Here is a 21065-nt window from a genome sequence, read left to right on the forward strand (position 1 = left end):
TTCTCCTTCGATCACCATATATTTGATCCCCCCTTACCCTCATCTCCCACCCCCACCCCCTTACCCTCTGGTAACCACTAAACTATTGTCTGTGTCTATGAGTTTCTGTTTCTCATTTGCAGTTATCTTTTCTTGTCTGGCTCCTTTTGCTCCACATTATATTGGTGAGACTCATGTATATCATCATGTATAGTTATAGTTTGTCTTTTCTTACTGCCCTGTAGTAGCTTTTTGCCTGAATATGCTACTATCTATTCTACTATTGATGGTCATTTGGGTTGTTTCTAGTTTGGAGCTATGGTGAATAGGGCTATGACCATTCTCATACATGTGTCATTGTGAAAGTATATATGTATTTTAGTTGGGTATAAATCTGGGAGTACCACTCCTAGATCACAAGATATACTCATAGAGTTTTCCAAAGTGATTTTACCACTTTATTCTCTTGTCATTAGTATATGAGAGTTCCAAATGCTTCGCTTTTGTTAATGCTCAATTATATTCTTATGTTGTTCTCTAATTCCTTCATATGTATAAGTTCAACCCACCCAATAAGATGGCAAGTTTCTTGAAGTCCAAGCTTTTGTTCTAGGCCTCTTCCATAGTTGTTGTGGCCCTTAGCACAGTGCTTGGCACGGAGTAGGTATCCAGTAAATTCTGATTGAATTGGGCTGAATTAAATGATGGCGGCAAACCCACCAAGGACTGTGGAATATTTCTTTGTTAATAGTTCCACACCTATTCACTCTATTTTCAGGCACTTCCTAGGGTGGTGAAAGGACCAGGAGAGAGGAATTCTAGAAAATGTTCAATTCCTTCGGGTTCCTCTAAAGCCTCCATTCCAAGTGCTGAAACTCTTTAGGTAAAATGAGCCCTTCTATTGTCAACAGGATTTTCCAAAGGCGGTAACTTCGTCCACCAGAAAGTAGAACAGACAGAAGACTGTCTTACCCTGGTTGTCAGGAGAGAGCATTGTTTGTGTCCTTCCATGCTCGAAGGGGTGCTTTGGACTCAAAATGTCTGATCTTATTACACTAACCTGATTTCCCTATGGCTGTATCCAGTTTGATAGAAATTTCTCCAAAGGCCACAGTAATCTCTAGGATACTTAGTTCCCTTTTTGGCTGATTTTTTTTTCATCTGTCCTAATTTTTAAGAACTATTTCTGTCATCTCATCAGCTAAAGAATCTGTACTCAATTGTCCCTTTCAACATGCAGCATTGTGTTGTGATACACACATGTTTGTTCATATTAAATATTGGCCATTTCTGGACTGAGATCCCGAGATGTTAAGTGAGGACACTTGAACAGTTCTGATTTAATTTGGAATTAGGCACTTACTGAAAATAATTGATGAAATATCTATCCCCACTCCCAACACTTTCTCTCAGTTTTAGACCTGACATTCAGCAAGGAAGATGGGTTTTAATGGACAGGGTCATAATGTGGGGAGTAAAGAAGGAAGGAAAATATGGACTTTGAGAAACATGTATAAAGTGCTGATAAAACTGAGCCAGTTTCCAGAGTCCATTTGGGCCACCTGCTATCAGGCATATCAAAATAGAACGTGTGTGTGTGTGTGTGTGTGAGTGTGTGTGTGTGTGTGTGTGTGTGTGTGTGTGTGTGTGTGTGTGTAGGGGATGGTGAAAGAAATGAGAAGTCCCTGAGAAGAGTATTGTGGTAGGATCCCCAAAGCGTATCAGATAGTAATTGTATACAGCCACTAATGAGAACAGGCTTGTTCTGCAAGTTGAAATCATGAGCAGCAGGTAATCAGATCTAGTGCTCTGGGGCCTCCCACGACAGTGATTGTTGTAGACTAGACCAAAAACACAATGGGATGTTTGAGTTTCTCCTCTTTCTCTCCCATCAGCGCTTCCCAAGATTTGTGGGGAGAGGGAGGAGGGCTGAATTTCAAAATGCTCTTCCACTGGGGATGAACCTCATGTCTCAGATCTTCTAATATGAGATCATGTATCACATACATATATGTCTCTCTCTTCATAAATATATTTGCTTCTCAGTCTCAGATTGAACTGGCTATGACTCTTGGGCTTATTAAATCAGGTCCATTAGGCAACTCCATGGGTATTATCAATTAGGTAGCCAGGAGCCATAGCTCAAATGCTTGGGATGGATCAAGCAGGCAGCATGAATGTGAAATGGGGTCTGTGGCAAGCTGGAGAATCTATTTTCCTTCCATAGAAGACCCACTAGTCAGCTTCAGACAATGGTGACTATGGTTTATAATAAGGAGTATGACCCAGGTGGTCATATCTGATTATTTTCAAGAAAAGCCAGAAACCCAGATTAAAAAAAAAAAAAAAGTGTGTAATTTCCTGTTTTTTAAATGTTTTTGATTAATTTAAAATGAGAAATAAAATCACTTTGCAAGCCAGCTATGTGAGAATCAAACAAAACAAATCTTCAGGTCTCATTCAGCAACCAAAGATCTAGGTTAAACAATTTTCTGATGGGAAAAACCCAATTTATTCAAGTCACTTCAAGTTATTGAGGATTATATTATAAGGATATGTGTGGCAATAAGATAAACAGAATTTTTGACCATGTAACAAGCTCTCATAAAAAGCCAAGAGCTCTGTAAACATCCCAGGTCAAGGGACGGACAGGAACAGCACAAGATTGGTACTTACTGAGAATTGGCAGGTCCTTTATCACCACTTATGATGTAACGTATGCCTTTCAATCGGTGGCATGTTTTAACATAAGCTGCCTATGATTCACGTTAGTGTCTCTGGTAATTGTAGAATTCTTGACTGGGTCACGGCTTCCAGGCTGCTCCTGGCCTGTTGTTGAAGCGCCTTCAGTACTTCAGCTATGCCCAAATTTGAGGGCGTGGGTGTGGGTTCATTTTCTTTTTGGCAAGTGGATTGTTGGAACAGAAGAAGAGAAGCTGGGAGGTCAGGGTGTATTTGGAAGTCATGCTCCATGTTCTGATCTGTGACAGACACTATGGGTTGCCTCTCCATCTGCCACTCTTCCCTCTTTCCTTGCTAATAATATGCCAACTTTGTTCAGATATCAGGCAACTTATATGTCTCAGGCTAAGCTGGTCCCATCCCAAAGCAAGATGGATTTTAATTACATTAAATCAATCATAGCAAGTCCATTTTCCTTGTCAGAGATTAGTTTAGAAATTGGCATGTGTAGCAGTTCTGAGCAATGAGATTGAGAGAAAGGCTAAGGGAAATATTCTTTCTAATGAGCAGAGATTCAAGGCAGGAAACAGACCCTCTTCTGCTCACACTGTCGCATCTTTATGGGGCATTTAAAACTTGGGCATCCAGTTTGCAAATGTGAATGATAAAGGTGTGGACAAAAGTCAACTTACAGAGGAAGGAAAAGTAGAAAACTGGAAAAAGCAAAGCAAAACAGATGTCTTAGTGATGTCATTGAACAGTGACCAACCCTGAAAACATCCTACCTTTGAACTTACTATGCATGAAGTACTACTACATTCTCCTTTGTGTTGATGCTGTTCCTGGTTGGGTTTTCTGTTATTTTCAGCCTAAAGCATCCTAACAAATGATCACTTATTATTCCACTTAGAATATATGTCCTCCAAAGGTAGACCCAGCCTATGAGTTTTAATGTTGCCCTTCATGCTCAAAGAAGCCTCTGCAGGTTACAACTGCTTGTGTGGAGGAAGCTGCTGAAGGCTTACAAGTGTGATCGGAAGTCTCACTGGCAGGAGAGGAGAGCTATCTTGGGCATTATGGGGAACTGGCAGCTTGTACCCAACACCAACATCATCTCCTGAGGTACATTGCCTGGAGAATTAGTCTTAGATTTAAATCACCCATGCTCACTGAACTGCCAATGATCTAAATTATCAAAGGATCTATGACTAAGAATCTATGGTCACTACTTCCAAGCCCACTGCAGACCCCTTGAGGCTCAGGCTGCCACATAGATCCCCAGCTCACGGTACACCCTGCACTTATCTCTCAAGTCTCCCCAGCAGCACCTCCCAACTCTCTCCTCTATTACAATATGAGTATGTGCTGCTATTGTCCTTTATATTTCCCTCCTACCTTCGTTGCCTGCATCCTTCTCCCCTTCCCTGCCGCCCAGGAGGGAATAGCTGGCCAGATTGCTTCATTGGATGTTGGAGGGAGTAGAGTAGAAACCAGAATCTTCTTATCCTTCATTTCTTTGCGTGTGGGGCTTGGGAACACCATCATTTAATGAGTATATACAGATTCCTCAGACTCATATGGGTTCTGTACATTCCGTTTATTTTCCTTTTTCTGGTTCCTGAATTTTTGTTGCCTAATTTCTCTTTCCTCCCTCTTGATTCACAATGGGCATTTTCTCACCTTCATAACTCAAATTTCCCATTAGTCTCTCCCATTCTTGACTGCATACAACTAGCTCCTTTATCCCATATTGTCCCTTTTTTCTGCCTTTCCACTGTTATTATTTTCTCCCATCCTCCCCAGAGCATATGGGTGTGCATCTGGAATTTCGGTGGTTTCCTAGAACTCTCCTGACTTAATTTTGGAAAATAGCCATGTATCATGTATCAACCTCCCCATAGAACAGCAACCAGCTCCTCAGTTCTCACATAAGCATGAAGAAAAACCACTCTGTCATTGTTTCCCTTGTTAAAATATGAGACTGAAAGATTCTGTGTTCTTTTATACAATCGCAATTTTTATCGTGAGGAATCACCTGCTTATCTTGTAAAGAACAAATCCCCTACCTACGGTCATGGTGAACTGCCCATAGTTTTTCTTCATTGACCTGAATTTGATAAATCCTATCAATCACCATCAGATAAGGATGAAATAAAAGAGAATATAAATATATATGAGGAAAGAGTACGAATATGGGTTATAGGTTGCTGTTGGTCATGACCTTCAGATTTAAATATACCCATGAACTAAAACTTAAAAATGCTGTTTTCTGCATGACATTTGTTTTACACATGTAAAATAAGAACAGGAGAAAAATATTTAATACGTGCTAAAATTCTTAAGTATTTTTGTTTTTAACATCTGTTATTGGGCAATTTTGCCGTGTTGAGCTGGGGCCAAAATACAGCTAGTGAGGACATTTCTCCTTCAAGTCCCTTTCAGCTTTGCCTAAGTTGTTATCACTAATGAGCATTGTTTTGTGTTGGGTTGGTCAAAAAAACATCCAGTGCCCTTGAGGGGTAGGACCCGTAGCTTTAGTTGAGAGTAGGGCCTGAGCGGTAAGTAGCAGAGGAGGGGCATATCATATGTTCCCTGACTATCCTTTTGGAAGCTGCAGGAGACCCTAGGTGAGAGGAATGAGACTAGAAACAAAGGAATTGGCTTCATGAGACTCAGGCATTCTCAGCAAGAGGTGAGAGGAAGAAATGGCAAAGTATCTATTCAGGAGAGACATTGGGAATCTTTAGGCACAAGCAGAGCTGCTTAGAATGAAGCATGGTCGGAGGCTCATCTCATGGTCCCTACATGACATCTTCACAGCTGTGGGACCCAGTGCACCAGAGGTTCTAGAAGCATCAGCAGTCTGCATGCTTGGCACAGATCCTAGCTCTCCATGGGCACTGTCAGCACCAGCAAGGAGATGGCTCAGTCTTCAAGAGCTCTGAGGAAAACAGATGCTGAAGGGAGGGAGGTGTTGGAGGAGATGGCAACGCTGGGCAGAGAAGTACATTGAACATGAATACTTGCCCAAGAAAAAACAAACAAACCAGCCTATAAATGATAGTGGTATACTGCACCTCCTCCAGTTTTGCGGAAATGAAAGTACAGAAAGGTTAAAGACATTTTCAAGGATTCTTGTCACAGTGTCAGAATTACAGTCTGGACCCCTGCTGCTGCATAGCAAGTGTGGTTATTTCTAAGGATGAATTTCCATGGATTAAAATAGGTACCACATGGTTGTGTGGGGAGTGAGCATGCCTTTAAGGGGCCCCAGAGACTTTTGGCACGCAGCATAGAATGGGTACAAGACGGAGGGCATGGTTGGCTGCTGCCAGCTTAGCCCAGTGAGTTATGGCCGATGTGTAATGCTTCTTCAGCAACACCTGCCCTCTGCCAAAGCAGTTTGGGCTTTGGATTTGAGAAGCAGCTTACACTTAATACACTGGAGCAGGGATGACTTTATCTGCCATTGATGTCACCTGGTGACATGAAAGAGACGTGTGGCAGGGGATAATCAGGTCAACCCCAAGAAGCTATTAGTATCATTTAGCTGGAGTTCCTCAAGCTGCTCCAGGAAAACATAATTTAGTCATTCAAACGCCCGAGTTGTATCCCTGCGTTCAAAGCCTAGCTCCCTTATTTCATAAGCTGGGTAGCCTTGGGCAAATTATTTAATTTCTCTTGGCTTCAGGTTTCTTGTTGTAAAATGGACATAGTAATAGTATTTCTGTTTTACAGTTATTGTGAAGCTTAACTGAAAAAAAGTACTATAATATACATGTGAAAAGGTTCCGACCTTTGTGTATACATTATCTTATTATTATTACGGTAATATGAATTACCAGACATGTCTAAGTACCTGATCAATGTTTGATGTTGTTGTAAGTATTAATAGTGGATTCCAGGGATCTTCCCCTGTGACTTGAAAATCAAATTCTGATACCATTGTTTCTATTCCCTCCCAGAACAAAAGTACCGTGTTTCCCTGAAAATAAGACCTAGTCAGACCATCAGCTCTAATGTATCTTTTGGAGCAAAAATTAATATAAGACCTGTTCTTATTTTAATATAAGACCGAGTATAATATAATATAATACCGGGTCTTATATTAATTTTTGCTCCAAAAGACGCATTAGAGCTGATGGTCCGACTAGGTCTTATTTTCGGGGAAACACAGTAAAAGGAACAGGGTTGCAGACAGAGTGGAAAGTTTACTTAGGTGACCACCTGGCAAAGAAAGGGGGCCTGGGATACATGCCTGGAATTCGGGACTCTTGTCTGGGACCTCGCTGGGCTCTGCTGTGAGGTGCCATGGCTAATCTGGTCCCTGGGCACATTCCACTTTACGTGGAGTTGGAGCTGACCTGCCTGTGCTTTGTTCTTTGTTGTGTCCAGGACCCAACACTCTTTTTTGCTGGTTCAGGTCACCCTAATGTGGCCTACCTGCCTGAATCTCACCTACAACATCCATTCAATGCCTGGCTTAGGTTAAATGCTCTGTACTCATAACAATGACCTCTAGTTCCCAACTCAACTGTCTTCCTACCCCTCCATGGCGTGTGTGGTGCCCTCCAGGACCAGCCAAGGGAAGCTCAGAAGGGATAACTAAGGCCCATTTCCACCTAGCCCCTATGTAGCATTGGTTTTAATCTGCTGTGACCATTTCTTGAAGGAGCAAGACCACTCTGTGGGGCAGTTCCCTCCCTGAGTTCTAAATGGGGAGAGGGGCACAAAATCCCCTCTGCTTTCTGTTTTCCCTTCAATCTGCACAGTGTGCCCAAAAAATGTTTACACATTTTAAGAAAGGAAAAAAATGTATTAAAATTGTAAGACTCAGTATATATCAATAACAAAAGATGAATACAAGTCATGTGTATACATTTTTTTTTGGCACCCCCGGTATTTAGCATTGGCTTCCTGGATATACACCCTAAAAGGGCAGACAAGAACCCACGTACCCTTTGTCTCTATTCCTGTGTTTTCAGACTCAAACTTGATAGGAACATGTACAACGTCAGAAGTAAGACTGTCCTATAGTACCCAGCACCAACAGTATGTATGTGGTGATTGGAGGGAAAATAATGTTTGAAAAACATGGAGCCAGAAACTAGTCTATAGAAAATTCTTCCAATCGCTATATGGGTAAAACTGTAAAAGGAGAATTTTGTCTTCATCAACGATGATTAAAAATGGAATTTCTCTCCTGTTAAGAAATCTATTGCAAAATGCAACATATATAATTAAAAATGCCCCATGCATTTTCAATTTAAAGTGTATCTGAGATTAGCCACTGAAAAGAAAACTTGATATGCCCTGAAATCTGAAGCTCCTGCATGAAAGAGACCTGATAGAGATTTCCCCATATTTGACAATAACCCTAAAAGTTTACATGACGCCAACAGTAAAATTGTTATGAAGCTGAGATTTTTCTAAGCTGTCCATAAATAAAAACTTTATTAACTATGCCAAAGGAAAAACTAAATCATCATTTTTTTCTTCAGAATTGGTGTAACATGAAGAGCCAATCAAAGACTATGCAGCCAAAAAATTCAGAAAAAATGTATTAGAGAGGGGTACCATGAATGTAATCAATAAAAAAATATTTTTCTGTATGTTGGTGGTGTTAGCTCTGTAAAATTTGTGATTTTTCACTCTAAATAAATATTTACTTTCACATCTAATTTTGATTCATAATTTACTTTCTTGAAGAAGTTCCCCAAATTTATAGACGCCTTTGGCCTCACAAATCCTGGATCTGCTCCTGATGGGAGCTGCATGGCCAATAGTCTAATTTACAACGGTCACCAATGGATATTTGGGCATGCCTGTGGCAACGTGTCCTGCAAGCAAATGCCATTTATCATTTGTATCACTTTCAAATAAAATAACACAATGACAAAAACCACTGTTCTAGACAGCAGAAGCAAACAAGTAACATTAGCAATGAGTGATATTCTGAATTCAGGGTTTGTTATTGCTTTGTGTTTGTTTACACTTTTACTGCACATATGTTTATACATTGTTATTACACCATGTGCATGCATTCTGGTTACCTATTGCTGTACATAACAAATTACCCCCAAACATAATGTGTTAAAACACCATCATTTCATTATGTCTTATGATAATATCTCACTTTCTTGGATGGTGATCAGGACAAGCTTGAAAGATAAATATTTGCCAGGCAGATCAGGGGGTAGTAGCATTACCCACCGATATCTCAACTTGAGCAAAGAACTGTTGTGAGAAATAGATAGAGGGAAATCACATTCTAAGTGTTTATATTTGAAGAGAGAAGCCAAGAATATTGAGGGAGGGGAGAAATGGCCTGGAGCTGTTGGAAGTGTTTGCGATGAGGTGCAGGTTTAACCATCAAAATATAATGATGGAACTCCTCTAGTGGCAGTGAATTCAAGAATTAAGAAGTTACAACAAGGACGATTAAATCTAAGGGCATTGTCAAAGTGGAGTGTTTTGTCTGTCAGCTAGCCAGTCAGCTTTTGAGAGTTTGGAATTAGGCTTGGGTATGAGAAAGAAAGAAAGATTTGGCTGCTCTCCTGTTACAAATAAAATATGTTGATGTAATAAAGCCAATGTAAATATTGTCTTAATCTTAAAAGAGGCTAAAATATGCAGTTCCTTCTGTGAAGTGTGGATTTTCCACTGACCTCAAAGGCATTCCTGAGGGAGGGGGTTCATGGGGAGGACAGTTGGTGTGTCTGTAAGGTTGTCTGGGGTGGACATCATTCACTACCCTGTTCTCAGAAGAGTCGAAAGCACTTGACAGTGTTTGCTTCCAGCTACAAGCACATTCTCTGTGCCCTGGTGGCTACACTCACTCCTTCATGATTATTTTTGCAAAAGTGTTCAAGACTAGGACAGAGTTCCCAAAGAGTTCCTGTCAGCGATCTTAATTTAAAAACCAGTTTTTACCTGCTGTTTAAAACGTACTCAAGCGAGTCCAGTTCACGGGTTTGGATGCTTGTTGCTCCCTCCACTAAACTATTATAGCGACTTCGAGATACCTGTGAATTCCACCGAAGTCGATCATTCAAGCAGCTGCTCTCATTGCATCTAGATGAGTGTGAGTCATGGAGCTCATGGGGACCGTTGTCCTGGACTTGAGTGTTGGCCTCCACTCCAGCTATCTGAAACGACCTCCTGGACACCCAGAAGCTACTTCATCGTCTTCATAAATGGTTCTTACGATTGTAGAGTGTGCAGTTCCCAGCCTCAAGACCAGTGTGCTTTCTGGAGATAAACGGTTAAGATTATACACTCTGGAGGCAGACAGAACTGCAAATCTCGATTTACTTGTCATGTGGCCTTGGACAAATGATATAAACTTTTAAAGCTGCAGTTTCTTCTTCTGTAAAAGGCCGATGATGCCAATAATCCTTGCTTCATAGAAGTAGTTTATAAACTAAATGAAATTAGGAACAGGTATTATTATTTTTAATTTGCTCCTGCTCTTCAATGTCTTTAGACTTGTTTGGAGCAGTAATCATGACGGCTAGTATTTATTGCCGTGTACCAGTCACTGGGCTAAATATTTTGTCTACATTATCTTTAAACATCTTGACAAAAACGTTAGGAGGAGACCATTACAGCGGAAGAATCAGGGTTAGAGAGGTTAATCAACTTTCTCAAGGTCATAAAACCAAGGGGGAGAGCTGGGGTCTGAACTCCGAAGCTGGTGTTCTTTTGATGATCACGTGTCCCAATTCAAGTCATTACCTCTGAGGATGCTTATGGGTTGGAAGGGGCATTTCCTTCTTGCATTCATGAGGGACAGCTATCCTTTGCTCTAGAGAAAAATGGACACTGAATATTGAACAGCAAGCTCAGGTGGAAGCCCATCGGCCTGAAATGTCCCATATGGAGCAATTGCCTTTCAAGACGCTCACAATCCTCAGTCTGAGACACACAGGGCTGTGTAAGAGACGCATGCACCCACGTCTAGGATCCTACAAGGATTACCCCTGGTGTCAATGAGAGGAGTCTGCAGAGTCCCCCGAGAGAAGCCAGTGATTGGGTCAAGCTCATTAGTGCTCCATCAGTTAAATTGAGATTCTGGCTTTAAGTCGAGTACACTTATTTTGGGATTTGTTTTCAGTTTGCCATTGTATTTTAATGTTAGGATAAAGTTTTCTAAACCATTTGAGAGAAGGTGGCATATATCCTGGCTCTTTTCCCTAAAATACTCCAGTATGTATTTTATATAAGTGAGAATATACTCATACATAACAATAGTACAGCTATCAACTTCAGATAACATTATACTGATGTGACACTTTCATCTACCATCCATATTCCAGTTTTGTCATTGGATTCTATAGTGTCCTTTATAGCATTTCCCTCCCCAGCACAGGATACAGTTTACAATTAGATATTGCAGTGAGTTGTCATAGCTCTTAGCCTCCTTTGATCTAGAACACTTCCACAGCCTTTTTCTTTTATGACATTGATGTTTTTGAAGAATGTTTCCCTCTTGTGTGTGTGTGTGCGTGCGTGCGTGCGTGCGTGCGTTTTAAATAGAATGTTTCTAGTTTTAGGTTTGTCTTAGGTTCCATCATGGTTAGGTTCATTTCAGACTGAACTATTACCTGAGTAATGTTGTGTCCCTTTCCGGGCATTACACCTGGAGGCACATGATGTCACCTAGTCAAGGTGTGTGATTTCTACATGGTATGGTTTCCATTTTCCCCTTGTAATCAGTAAGCACATGTGGGGAGAAACTTTAAGACATGCAAATATTCTGCTCTTTATCAACTCTTCCCCGCTGGATTTAGCATCCATTGATGATTTTAGTCAGAACCAATCTTTGTTATCACAGTTGCAAATTGATGATTTTCCAGTTCTAGCATTTTCTTCACTTTTACCAGTCTACCCTCAGCATTCTACTGTAAACAAGAGTCCTCCCTTCACATCTGTATCTCTGTCTGTCTGTCTGTCTGTCTGTCTGTCTGTCTGTCTATCTATCTATCTATCATTGGTATAGACTCATAGATGCTATTTTCCCAAAGACCTATAATTCATAATTGTTCTTAGTTGTTTTGGTGCTCAAATTGCATTGTTCCAAATTTGACCAGTGGGCGCCCCTTCAAGCTGACTTATGTGTCTTTGTGACATGCCCCACTATATTTTTGAGTCCCTCCTTAATTTCTGCCACAAAGATGATGCTCTTGGCTCATCTTATACCAACCCTGCTCCAGCACTAGAATCAGCCTCTAAGGACTCCTGTTCCTATTTAGTAGGGAATGGTATTAGAGACCAGGACTGGGCACTAGGTATGATCATGGCTACCTGGGTGTCTTTGCTTGTAGTTCTTTTCTATAGACAGAGCTAGGCAATATATCTGTGTATGCATACATCTGTACACATACACACACACATATACCTATACATATTTGATAAATATTTGGTCCATATCAATACCTCCAATTTAATCCATCCCATAGGGTTCATTTTGCCTTCCCCCTTTCATTATTTGTATGCCCCTTCTTCTGAATCGCGAACTCTAGTTCTCAAAAGTATCAGGATATTCACTCACTTGTTCAATTCTATAGTACATCTAAAATAGGTTCAGAATTGCTTTGTCTATGCTGCTACAAAAACAAGCTTACTAAAAAGACTTCAGGATTTGTTTGATGTTCTCCCTCCACCCTGACCAAGACTGAGAAATACTTATAGTCCAATCCTCTGTTTGTAAATTACTTGGATTAGATGGCTATCTTTTTTCCTCTTCAGTGTTGTTAGGTTAGTCATTTAAAATACTGTTAAGATCTTTATTTAGTTTGCTTTCAGTTTTAATACACACTTCCCAACTCTGTTGATTTAATTTTATTTTTTGATCATGTAGAACACGATTCAAATATGTCCAGCAGGAGCCCCCTTTTTCCCAAAAGTCAACACTGTACAAAAAGGTACATTCAGAGAAGTGTCACTCCATTCTGTCTTCCTTCTACCTTATCGTCCATCACCCTATTCCTTGGAGGGAACTAACTTTATCATTTTCTGTTTAACCTGAATTTCTTTTTTGACAGGTAAGTAGATATATGTATGTTTTCTTATTTCTCTTTCTCACACAAAAAGTAGCATGCTATATATGCTTTTTTGTAGTTTGGTTTTTTAAACTCTTAGAAATTATTCCATATCAGTTAATAGAGAGCTTCCTTTTTTTTTTTTTTTTTACAGCTACCAAGTGCTCCATCATGAGTATTTAACCAATCACCTATGTTTGGATATATAGTTACCAATATTTTGCAATTGCAAATAATGCTGCAGTGAATAACCTTGTACAAATGTATGTTTTTGTATTATTGGAGTTGTATCTTCAGAGTTAATGCCCAGAAGTGAGACTGGCAGGTCAAAGTGTAAATGCAAATACAGTTTGTTGGATATTGGCAAATTCCTCTCCTTATGGATGATTGCATTTTGCATTCCCAATGAGAATGCAATGTATGAGAATGCCTGTTTCCCCCCACATCCTTGCCAACGGAGTTTAATTGTAAGCTTTTGAATTTTTGCCAACATGATAGATGGGAAATAGTATCTCAGTGTTGTTTTAATTTGCATTTTCTTATTATGAGTGAAACTAAACATTTTTTATGTTTAAGGTCCATTTTTATAACTTTTTTTGAATTCTCTGTGAATGTCTTTAGCCCATGTATTAATAGGATTAAAAAAATTTAAGTTGTTTATTTGCCAGAAATAGCTTTTAATACAATTTACACTAACTAAAGGCAGGATCCCAAAGTACCTACTATGGATTCTGCCCTCTAGGAATTCACAGTCTATAAGATGAACACCAATCACAACAGATGTAAGCATAAGCTCTGGACCCAGATTGCCTGCTTTTAAATACCAGTCCTGCCATGTAGTAAGTTTTTTTAACTTCTTGGCACCTCAGTTTCTACATCTATAAGATGAGAATAATAATAGCATTTACCTTTTAGGATTATTGTAAGGATTAAACGACAACATATGTAAAGTATTTTGAACCGTGCCTGGAACAGTAAGTAGTCCATAAATGTTAGCTGTTTTACAGTCAAGAAAACACTATCAATACATTATTCAATTTGATTGCATAAGAATCCTGTTATATAGTTAGTTACAAAAAATGAGGACCTTGAGGTTTGGAAACATTAGGTGACTCAGTGGTAGAATCGAAAGTGTAACTTATTTATTTATTCATTCATTCTTCATTCATTCATTCATATCCACAGATATTTTTTGAGGCTCTGTAATATACCAGGCACTGGTTTAGATGCTTATGTTCAAGTAACCCTTATTTTATTAAATAATGGCCCCAAAGCCATTCACATAACTTTTATTACAGTATATTGTTATAATTATACTATTTTATTATTGTTGTAATCTCTTACTCTGCCTGATTTATAAATTAAACTTTATCATAGGTATGTACAGGAAAAAGCATAGTATATATAGCGTTTGGTACTGTCTGCAATTTCAGACATCCACTGGGGGTCTTGGACTCTATCCCTATGGATAAGGGGGGGCTACTGTAGTAGAAAGGACACCAGTTAGGAGGCCAATTGGTGCAGCCTTAACTTTCGGGGGGGGGGTCTCTGATGGGGTGTACTCAGTGCTAAGTTAACTGATAATTTTAACTGGAAGTTTATTTTTTTATGGCAAAAGTACTCATCTTTGTATCTTCCCTCATGCCCAAGATGATACCTTGCATAAAACAGACTGGACGATATTAAATAGGTGCCACATAGGGAGATTGTGAAAGGAAATCCAACATCAAGCAAGGCTTATGGCTTGGGGCTTAGGCTGCCCCAAGGGCATCGAATCAGGATGCAGGGGGTTAGGAAGTCCCGGAGGAGCTCCAAATCCCTTTCCATAGACAGAAAACAGGTGAATAGACAGCCCAACAAAACCCGCTCTAGAATGATACCCTGCAAGCTTCCACAACACCAACGCTTTTCTAGAGATCATGCAGGATGAAGGCTGGGAGATTTAGGCTTGTGAGGAAACCTGGACAAAACAGTGATTTTTGACATCTGGACACCCTGTCTTTACCAGAGAAAAGGAATTTCTAATGCAGCTGCTGATGTGCAGCTGCTGTGTGATTTTTTTGGTAAAAATCCAAAAGAATAGGGACCATGTTTCACAGAAGTCTCCAGAGGCTATTTATTTTAAAAAGTGACCTGAACTTCCTACAGGAAGCGACTGGATCCCTACAAGAAAGTTCGTCACAGCTAGAAAAGGACCAGCAATGAGGTTGGTGCAAAAATAATCGCGATTTTTGCAATTATTTTTAACCTTTTAAACCGCAATTACTTTTGCACCAACCTAATACAATTCATTTTCTGATTAAAGTGCTTTCTGGCTTGCCACTGCAAGATGCTAGGAGCGGGAGGGCAAGAGTATGCACAGTTAAAAAGATAGGGGGAGGGTCTCATAAGTAGATGGGAGCTATTGCAAACAAACCATAAGATGGTCTCTGGAGGGGAAGCAACATTAGGGACTTGCGCGAGGAAAGGTCAAGAGGAAAAGCAGCGCACCAGCCATAGCTTGTGCGGGAGGTGGTAGGGAGGGAAGAAGGGAATTGCTGTGGAGGAGGTGGGGATAAAAAAGAGAGAAGGAAAGGAGTGTGGAAGCGACCTCACCTGCAGGGCAGGAGTCAAAGATTATGGAGAAGAGCTGTAAAGAGAACTGGGTTATTGAATTGGGAAGGAGGGATTTGGTCCTCTGGAGATCGCTTCTGCGTCTACACAGACCAGCCCAGAGCTAAGGGGATGTGGTACTGAGCTCAAGGCGGCGCGGTGTGAGACGGTGGGGTGGGAGTGGGAGCACACTCCGATTCCTCCCAAAGCGAAAGGCCAGGAAAGCCGAGGGGCAGGCCGGCCGGGTGGAGGCGGAGCACCGGCGCAGATGGGCGGCACAGGGGCGGGCGTGGGGAGGCCTGGGCGGAGCAGGCTGAGGGCGGTGCTAGGACCCGCCGGCGCCCCGCCGGCTCCCGGGAGGTTGATAAAGCGGCGGCGGCGTTTGACGTCAGTGGGGAGTTAATTTTAAATCGGTACAAGATGGCGGAGGGGGACGAGGTAGCGCGGAGGCAGCCGCCGCACCAGGGGCTGCGGCGCCGGCGGCAGACCAGCGACTCCAGCATCGGGGTTAACCACGTCTCGTCCACGACCTTGTTAGGTACGGGCCGGCGGGGCGGAGGCCGCAGAGCCCGGGTGGGGAGAGGACGCGGGCCGCTCGGGCTCGCTCGCGGGCACCGGCCGCAGGCGGCGGGGTCGTAGTCCGCGGCGGGCTCAGCGCTCCTCCCGCCGCCGCCGCGTCTGGCCGCCGGGCCTAGTCCCCGCCGTGCCCCGTGCTCCCGCCGCGCGCGGCCTGAAAGGGCGGGCCGCGGCCCCCGCAGCTGTCGGGTGAACGGGCGGCGCGCGCTTCTGCGCCTGGCCCGGCCCCCTGTCCGTCCGCCGCGTGGCTGCCGCCGCGTCCGCCCCGACCTGAGGGGGCGGCCGTGTGCCCGGGCCGCAGACCTGGGCGCGGGGTGGTCGGCGGCGCGGCTCGGTCCGGCAGAGCTCCGGACGCCGCAGGACGACCTGTCACCCGGCGGGCACTTGCTGCCCTCTGTGCCCCGCGCGGAAAGGGAGGAAGGGGTAACCAGGACGTGATGGGCTCCGCAGAGGAGGAGGACGCGGAGCGCGCGGTGGGGAGCGGACACCGCGCTGCCAAGTCGGAGAGCTCTCCAGACAGCCTTCCAGGGGAGAAGCGCAGTCCGCAGGCCAGAGCCGTGCCCGGGCGCCCGCCGTCTGGGGCTCGGAACCCATCGGCTCGGGGTGCGCGTGGCTAGGATGCGAGTCTAGATTTAGTTGTCAAACTGGTGTTATGAGCCATTTACTAGCCACTCAGACCACTAAGACCCGATCAGACTGAAAGTGTCCGTGGTGTGAAGTCACCTGATCCTTTGCTCCCGGGTTTTGCTGAATTGAGTTCTTACTGTACGTGTGCAGGGAAAACCACTGCCCCCTCGAAGACTCCTTTGCGTTGGCAGCCGAGTGTGGTGTGTCCCTCTCACTGATAACACCCCTATTTTTAGGAGTTTAGCATTTGATCTTTCGCTGTGGTGTGAATTGAACGCATGAAATCCTGATTGAGAAGTTTGATGGTACTTAAAGGCATAAAGTTTTTCAGAGGCTTAGGAATAGTAAAAACTTACGGTTAGGTGAGTGCGGCCATGGCATAGGTAAGAGTTTGTTAACTGCACTAAATAGGAACTTGAGGTTTCAGAATTCTCCTTCCACTATCTGATTTTGTGAGATGAAATGTAAAACATTTTGATAAAGTATTAACCATGAAGACTCACTTTACTAGAGAAGTTCACGTGAAATACACTTCATCAGTCATGTAACCCTTGGACCTTGAGCATATGTCAGAGGTGGTGACAAACTAGGTAAGGGAAAAGAACAGGAAATAAAGCTTGTTTTATTGCTGCCTACCAAACAAAGCACTTGACAGAACTGTTTACATAGGAAAAACTACTACTAGAGAAATAAGGTTTTGCCTTAGTTCTCTTCTGGCTGGAACTCTCAAGTAATTGTTTTGGAATGCTGATGGATTCATTTAGCTTTTTTTGGACCCTAAGGCTTGTGTGTGCTTTTTTAACTATCTACCTAATTTGTGTAATCTGTTTAATCTATATCTAATTTATCTAATCGAGGACCCTAAGGGGTGTGTATGCTCATCTATCCATCTCTATCTATCTATCTATCTATCTATCTATCTATCTATCTATCTATCTATCTATCTATCTATCTTTTCAAGGTAACTATTAGATGTAGTTTCAAAGTGTTTTATGTACTTGCCTAAGCAGGAGAAGCATAAATTTATGACAGGCATGGTTATTAAAATTTTTATGCTGTACATTGAGAAGAGATGTGATTTTTAAGACTTGACAAATAGGGCCTCAGCATTTATTAAATGCTGTATGCTGCTCACAGATTTTAGTCTTTTTTTCCTTTTCCTCTAGTTAGACTTCATTTGATAGCCATTCCTGTCAAATGACTGCTTAAAACTGTCCCTCTCCCTGCTGATTACCCATTATTACATTAAAAACCAAATAAACTTGTTAAGATTTGTGTTATACATCAGCAAACAGGCTGTGAATGAATAGGGACTCCTTATTTTAGAAACTCTTTGTCTCCCTCTGCTTTCTGAATAAGTAAAGTTGAAGAGCTAAGCTGGGGTGAGTCAGGTGCCGCTACAGTAGTTTAGTCTTAGGAAGATGCTTTGTGTCTCTGAAGAAAAATGCTTACTTGTTTTTCTTTCTTTTTCTTTTTTTCTTTGTTTTTTAGGAATAGGATCTTTATAAAGCCTAACACTCATTTTAATGACTTTGTAAGATGATAGGAGTTTGTGGATGTGATTAAACCTATTTAGTCAAGTGTTTTGAAATCCTTTTAAATTCTTTATTTGGGGAAGAAGGAGCTACCTTACAGTAAAGAGACTTATTATAAGGAAAATAAACCACAAGTCAATATGAGATTCTGGCCTTTAAGTCAAATGCGCCTATTTTGGGATTCCGTTTTAGTTTACTGCAGGCGTTTTAACTGGAGGGTAAAGTTTTGAATATTCACAAGTGAAAGCTTTCTTGAAATTGTTAGAACTTTTCTAAAATTGTGCTTTGTCCAAGTGTCTGATATTAAGCAGCTGCTGAGAGTACCCGGAAGACTGTCACCTTTTGGTGCTATAAGTCAAGACATTTTTAAAATTTCGAGACTTAGTACCAATGTACATTAAAAATAACTTGTTTATGCTCCACTGAAGACCTGTTGACACACAGTTGTAAGTAAAGCCTTTTGGCAGGCTCTCTCCCAAGTTAAGAGCCAGAAATGTAAGGCATGGGAATAGAAGTTAAACTTTTTTGTAATGGTAATTTACAGCTTTCCAGAAGGAGGTTTTCTCAGGCACCCACACCGGGAAACAGCTTTCTTCTTTTCCTTTTTTAAAGTGTAGTGGTACTGTAGTCTAATTGTGTAGCCATACTGGGGTTTGAAAGCACAGGTATGTTGTTTGCTTTATTGACCATTATTTAACTTAAGGAAGATAGTTGTGAATATAGAATAACTGAACTTGATCCCCCGATGAATTGCTTACTCATGTAAGTTTCTTCCTGTTCTTTACTCTTCCTCACCACATACAGAAGAATGAGGGCTTTTTTTAAAAAATAGTTTTAAAAATGTATAGCAGGAAAACATCAAACTGGAAAATATGATGACAGTAAGTTAATACTTGCTACTTTATAAAGCACATTAAACATCTTGCTTTGATTCCATTTCCTAAAACTTTCCTGTGAGGGAATGAAGTCATTCCCATTGGAGGGAGTGATTGTGACTTTTCTACAGTCACAGAAACTACTACTTAGAAGCACTCTTACTGCTCCTCACCAGACTTGGAGGATGGTAGGGGCCCTTTCTTCACTGAAAATTATCCCATGTAATTAGAGATGACTGGGTAAAACTTTGTTGAATGAGTGAAGTCTGAAATCATACTAATGAGAAGGGCAGTTAAAAAGTAAAAATGGGACAAGTCACTAAGTACAGTGGGAGATTTTAAAGTAGGAAGCGAAAAGGTAGATATAGAAGTAATGAAGTAGAACAATTTTGCTTGTGTAGACATTGAGAAGAGTGACGTGTTCAGAAGTGCCAGCCCAAGGTAACTATTTTACAAATGATTTTTCAAGTTACTGGTAACCATATCTCTGTGTTTAGGTGTACACATATTTGAAACTTGGGGTAGATTTTTGTAGAAATGTGTACACAAAAGTAGCCACCCTCACTACCTACTCTGGAGCAAATGGCTATAAGATAATTGTATTATGGGCAGATGATATGTGGTACAAACCACTGTTAAGTCATGAAAGACTAATTTATACATCCTCTGTATTCCCAAGGAGATAGTGTGCGCTTCTGACTGACGGTGCTTTTAGTCTCCTGGCTAGTACCAGTGCAATGCAGGGGATTGATTGCCTTGCTAAGGTACAAGATTAATAAAAATTATTCATGCAACTTGTATTTCTTTGATTGGCATCAAAATAACCAGTAACTCTAATAATTTGTTGGTGAAATAGGTAACTGGTGAGAGATGCTTCCTTAGGATCTCTAGTCATACATTTTATCTTTTTATTGCACAATATTTAGCTTGTGGGAACAATGTTTCTTTACTCAGAGAAAAACAAGCTAGTGTGTGTAGTGGACAAAGGATGAGGAATCAAAAGCTGAGTGACTTAAACCCTGAGCCTTGAAACCCCTCACATATAGTTATGATAATAATTCTATCACAGGGCTATTGTGGGATACAGATGAGATGACGGCACAAGTGTTGTCAATTATAAATCTGTGTGTAAGACAAGAGTTGCACATATGTAAGAAGTGCTAATTTGACTAGTTGTGTTATTTATATGTCTATATTAGCAATCAGAAATTCTCTTCTAATTTTTTTTTCTGTAATGTGGACAAAGGTTTAGTTTGGGCAAATTAAAATTTTGTAACTTTATCTGTAAAATACTGATAGTGGGTTCATGATTACGGTTATTGTGAGTATTAAATGTGATAAAAATGCTTAACCCATTGGCAAACATTCTATTGATGATAGTTATTACTATAATGTGTGGTTATCTTAAGATGAGACTTTGAAATAAAAATTAACTTGTAAAGTAGGTGATTTAAAAGGCCATTGTTCAGTTTTTATAAGATAAAAATAAGCATGCTTCTCAGCTGTCTTCATTTTAATAAACTTGCGTTTTAGAGAATCACTTAATCGTGGCAAAATAGTTTTCTGAAATTATGTCAATTACATGATTCATTATGAATTAATTTTTTAGTTAAGGTCATGGCAATTTCCAAGTAGAGTGTATTGGTTTTTCAAACAGTAAATACAAAATCTAACTTAGGTCTGTTATGCACAAGAATGCCTAAAAAAATGATTGACTTGAAACCACAGTAATCGTGACTTCCATAAAAAGCTTTTCCCTTCATGTAATCATTTATAGTAGAGTCATAGTACTGATTAATCGTGATCCCATAAAAAGCTTTTTTTCCCTTTCATGTAATCATTTATAGTAAAGTCCTGGGTAGTGATTAGATTAGAATATACTTATTTTAACTAAGGACTTTTGAGTTCTATAAACTTCCTATGACCTTCAGAATGGATTTAGATTGGAGGTTTGGATTTTGATACTAGCTCAGTAATATTTTTTCTTTCCTGGTGGTTAATACCTACCCTAGCAAACTTACAGATCTTAAAATTTTTTTTTTATTAAATAGATAATCTGTGAAGGCACTTTAGAAGCTTTAAAGCCTTCCATAAAGTCTCTCTTTAAAGGGGGTGAAATTGGCACACTCACTAAAGAAGCTATTTTCATATTTGAG

The 21065-nt window shown here is 40.9% G+C and overlaps 1 protein-coding gene across 5 annotated transcripts in view; it reads left to right on the forward strand.

Annotated features, from left to right (window-relative positions):
* Positions 1-21065, forward strand: part of ATL2 (atlastin GTPase 2) — an 85074-nt gene that overhangs the window by 16308 nt on the left and 47701 nt on the right. For 3 of the 5 annotated variants that reach the window (XM_019742232.3, XM_088796212.1, XM_019742227.3), the window contains exon 1: positions 15650-15834. The exons of the other annotated variants lie outside the window; for them this stretch is intronic. In XM_019742232.3, coding sequence (XP_019597791.1) covers positions 15717-15834 — 118 coding nt within the window. In that variant the 5' untranslated portion in view covers positions 15650-15716. Of the gene's footprint in view, positions 1-15649; positions 15835-21065 lie in introns of those variants that run through there. 5 annotated transcript variants of the gene reach the window in all.

This window comes from Rhinolophus sinicus, chromosome 2 (genome assembly GCF_057876585.1).
Source record: "Rhinolophus sinicus isolate RSI-liver-muscle chromosome 2, RSI-T2T, whole genome shotgun sequence".
Taxonomy (NCBI): domain Eukaryota; kingdom Metazoa; phylum Chordata; class Mammalia; order Chiroptera; family Rhinolophidae; genus Rhinolophus; species Rhinolophus sinicus.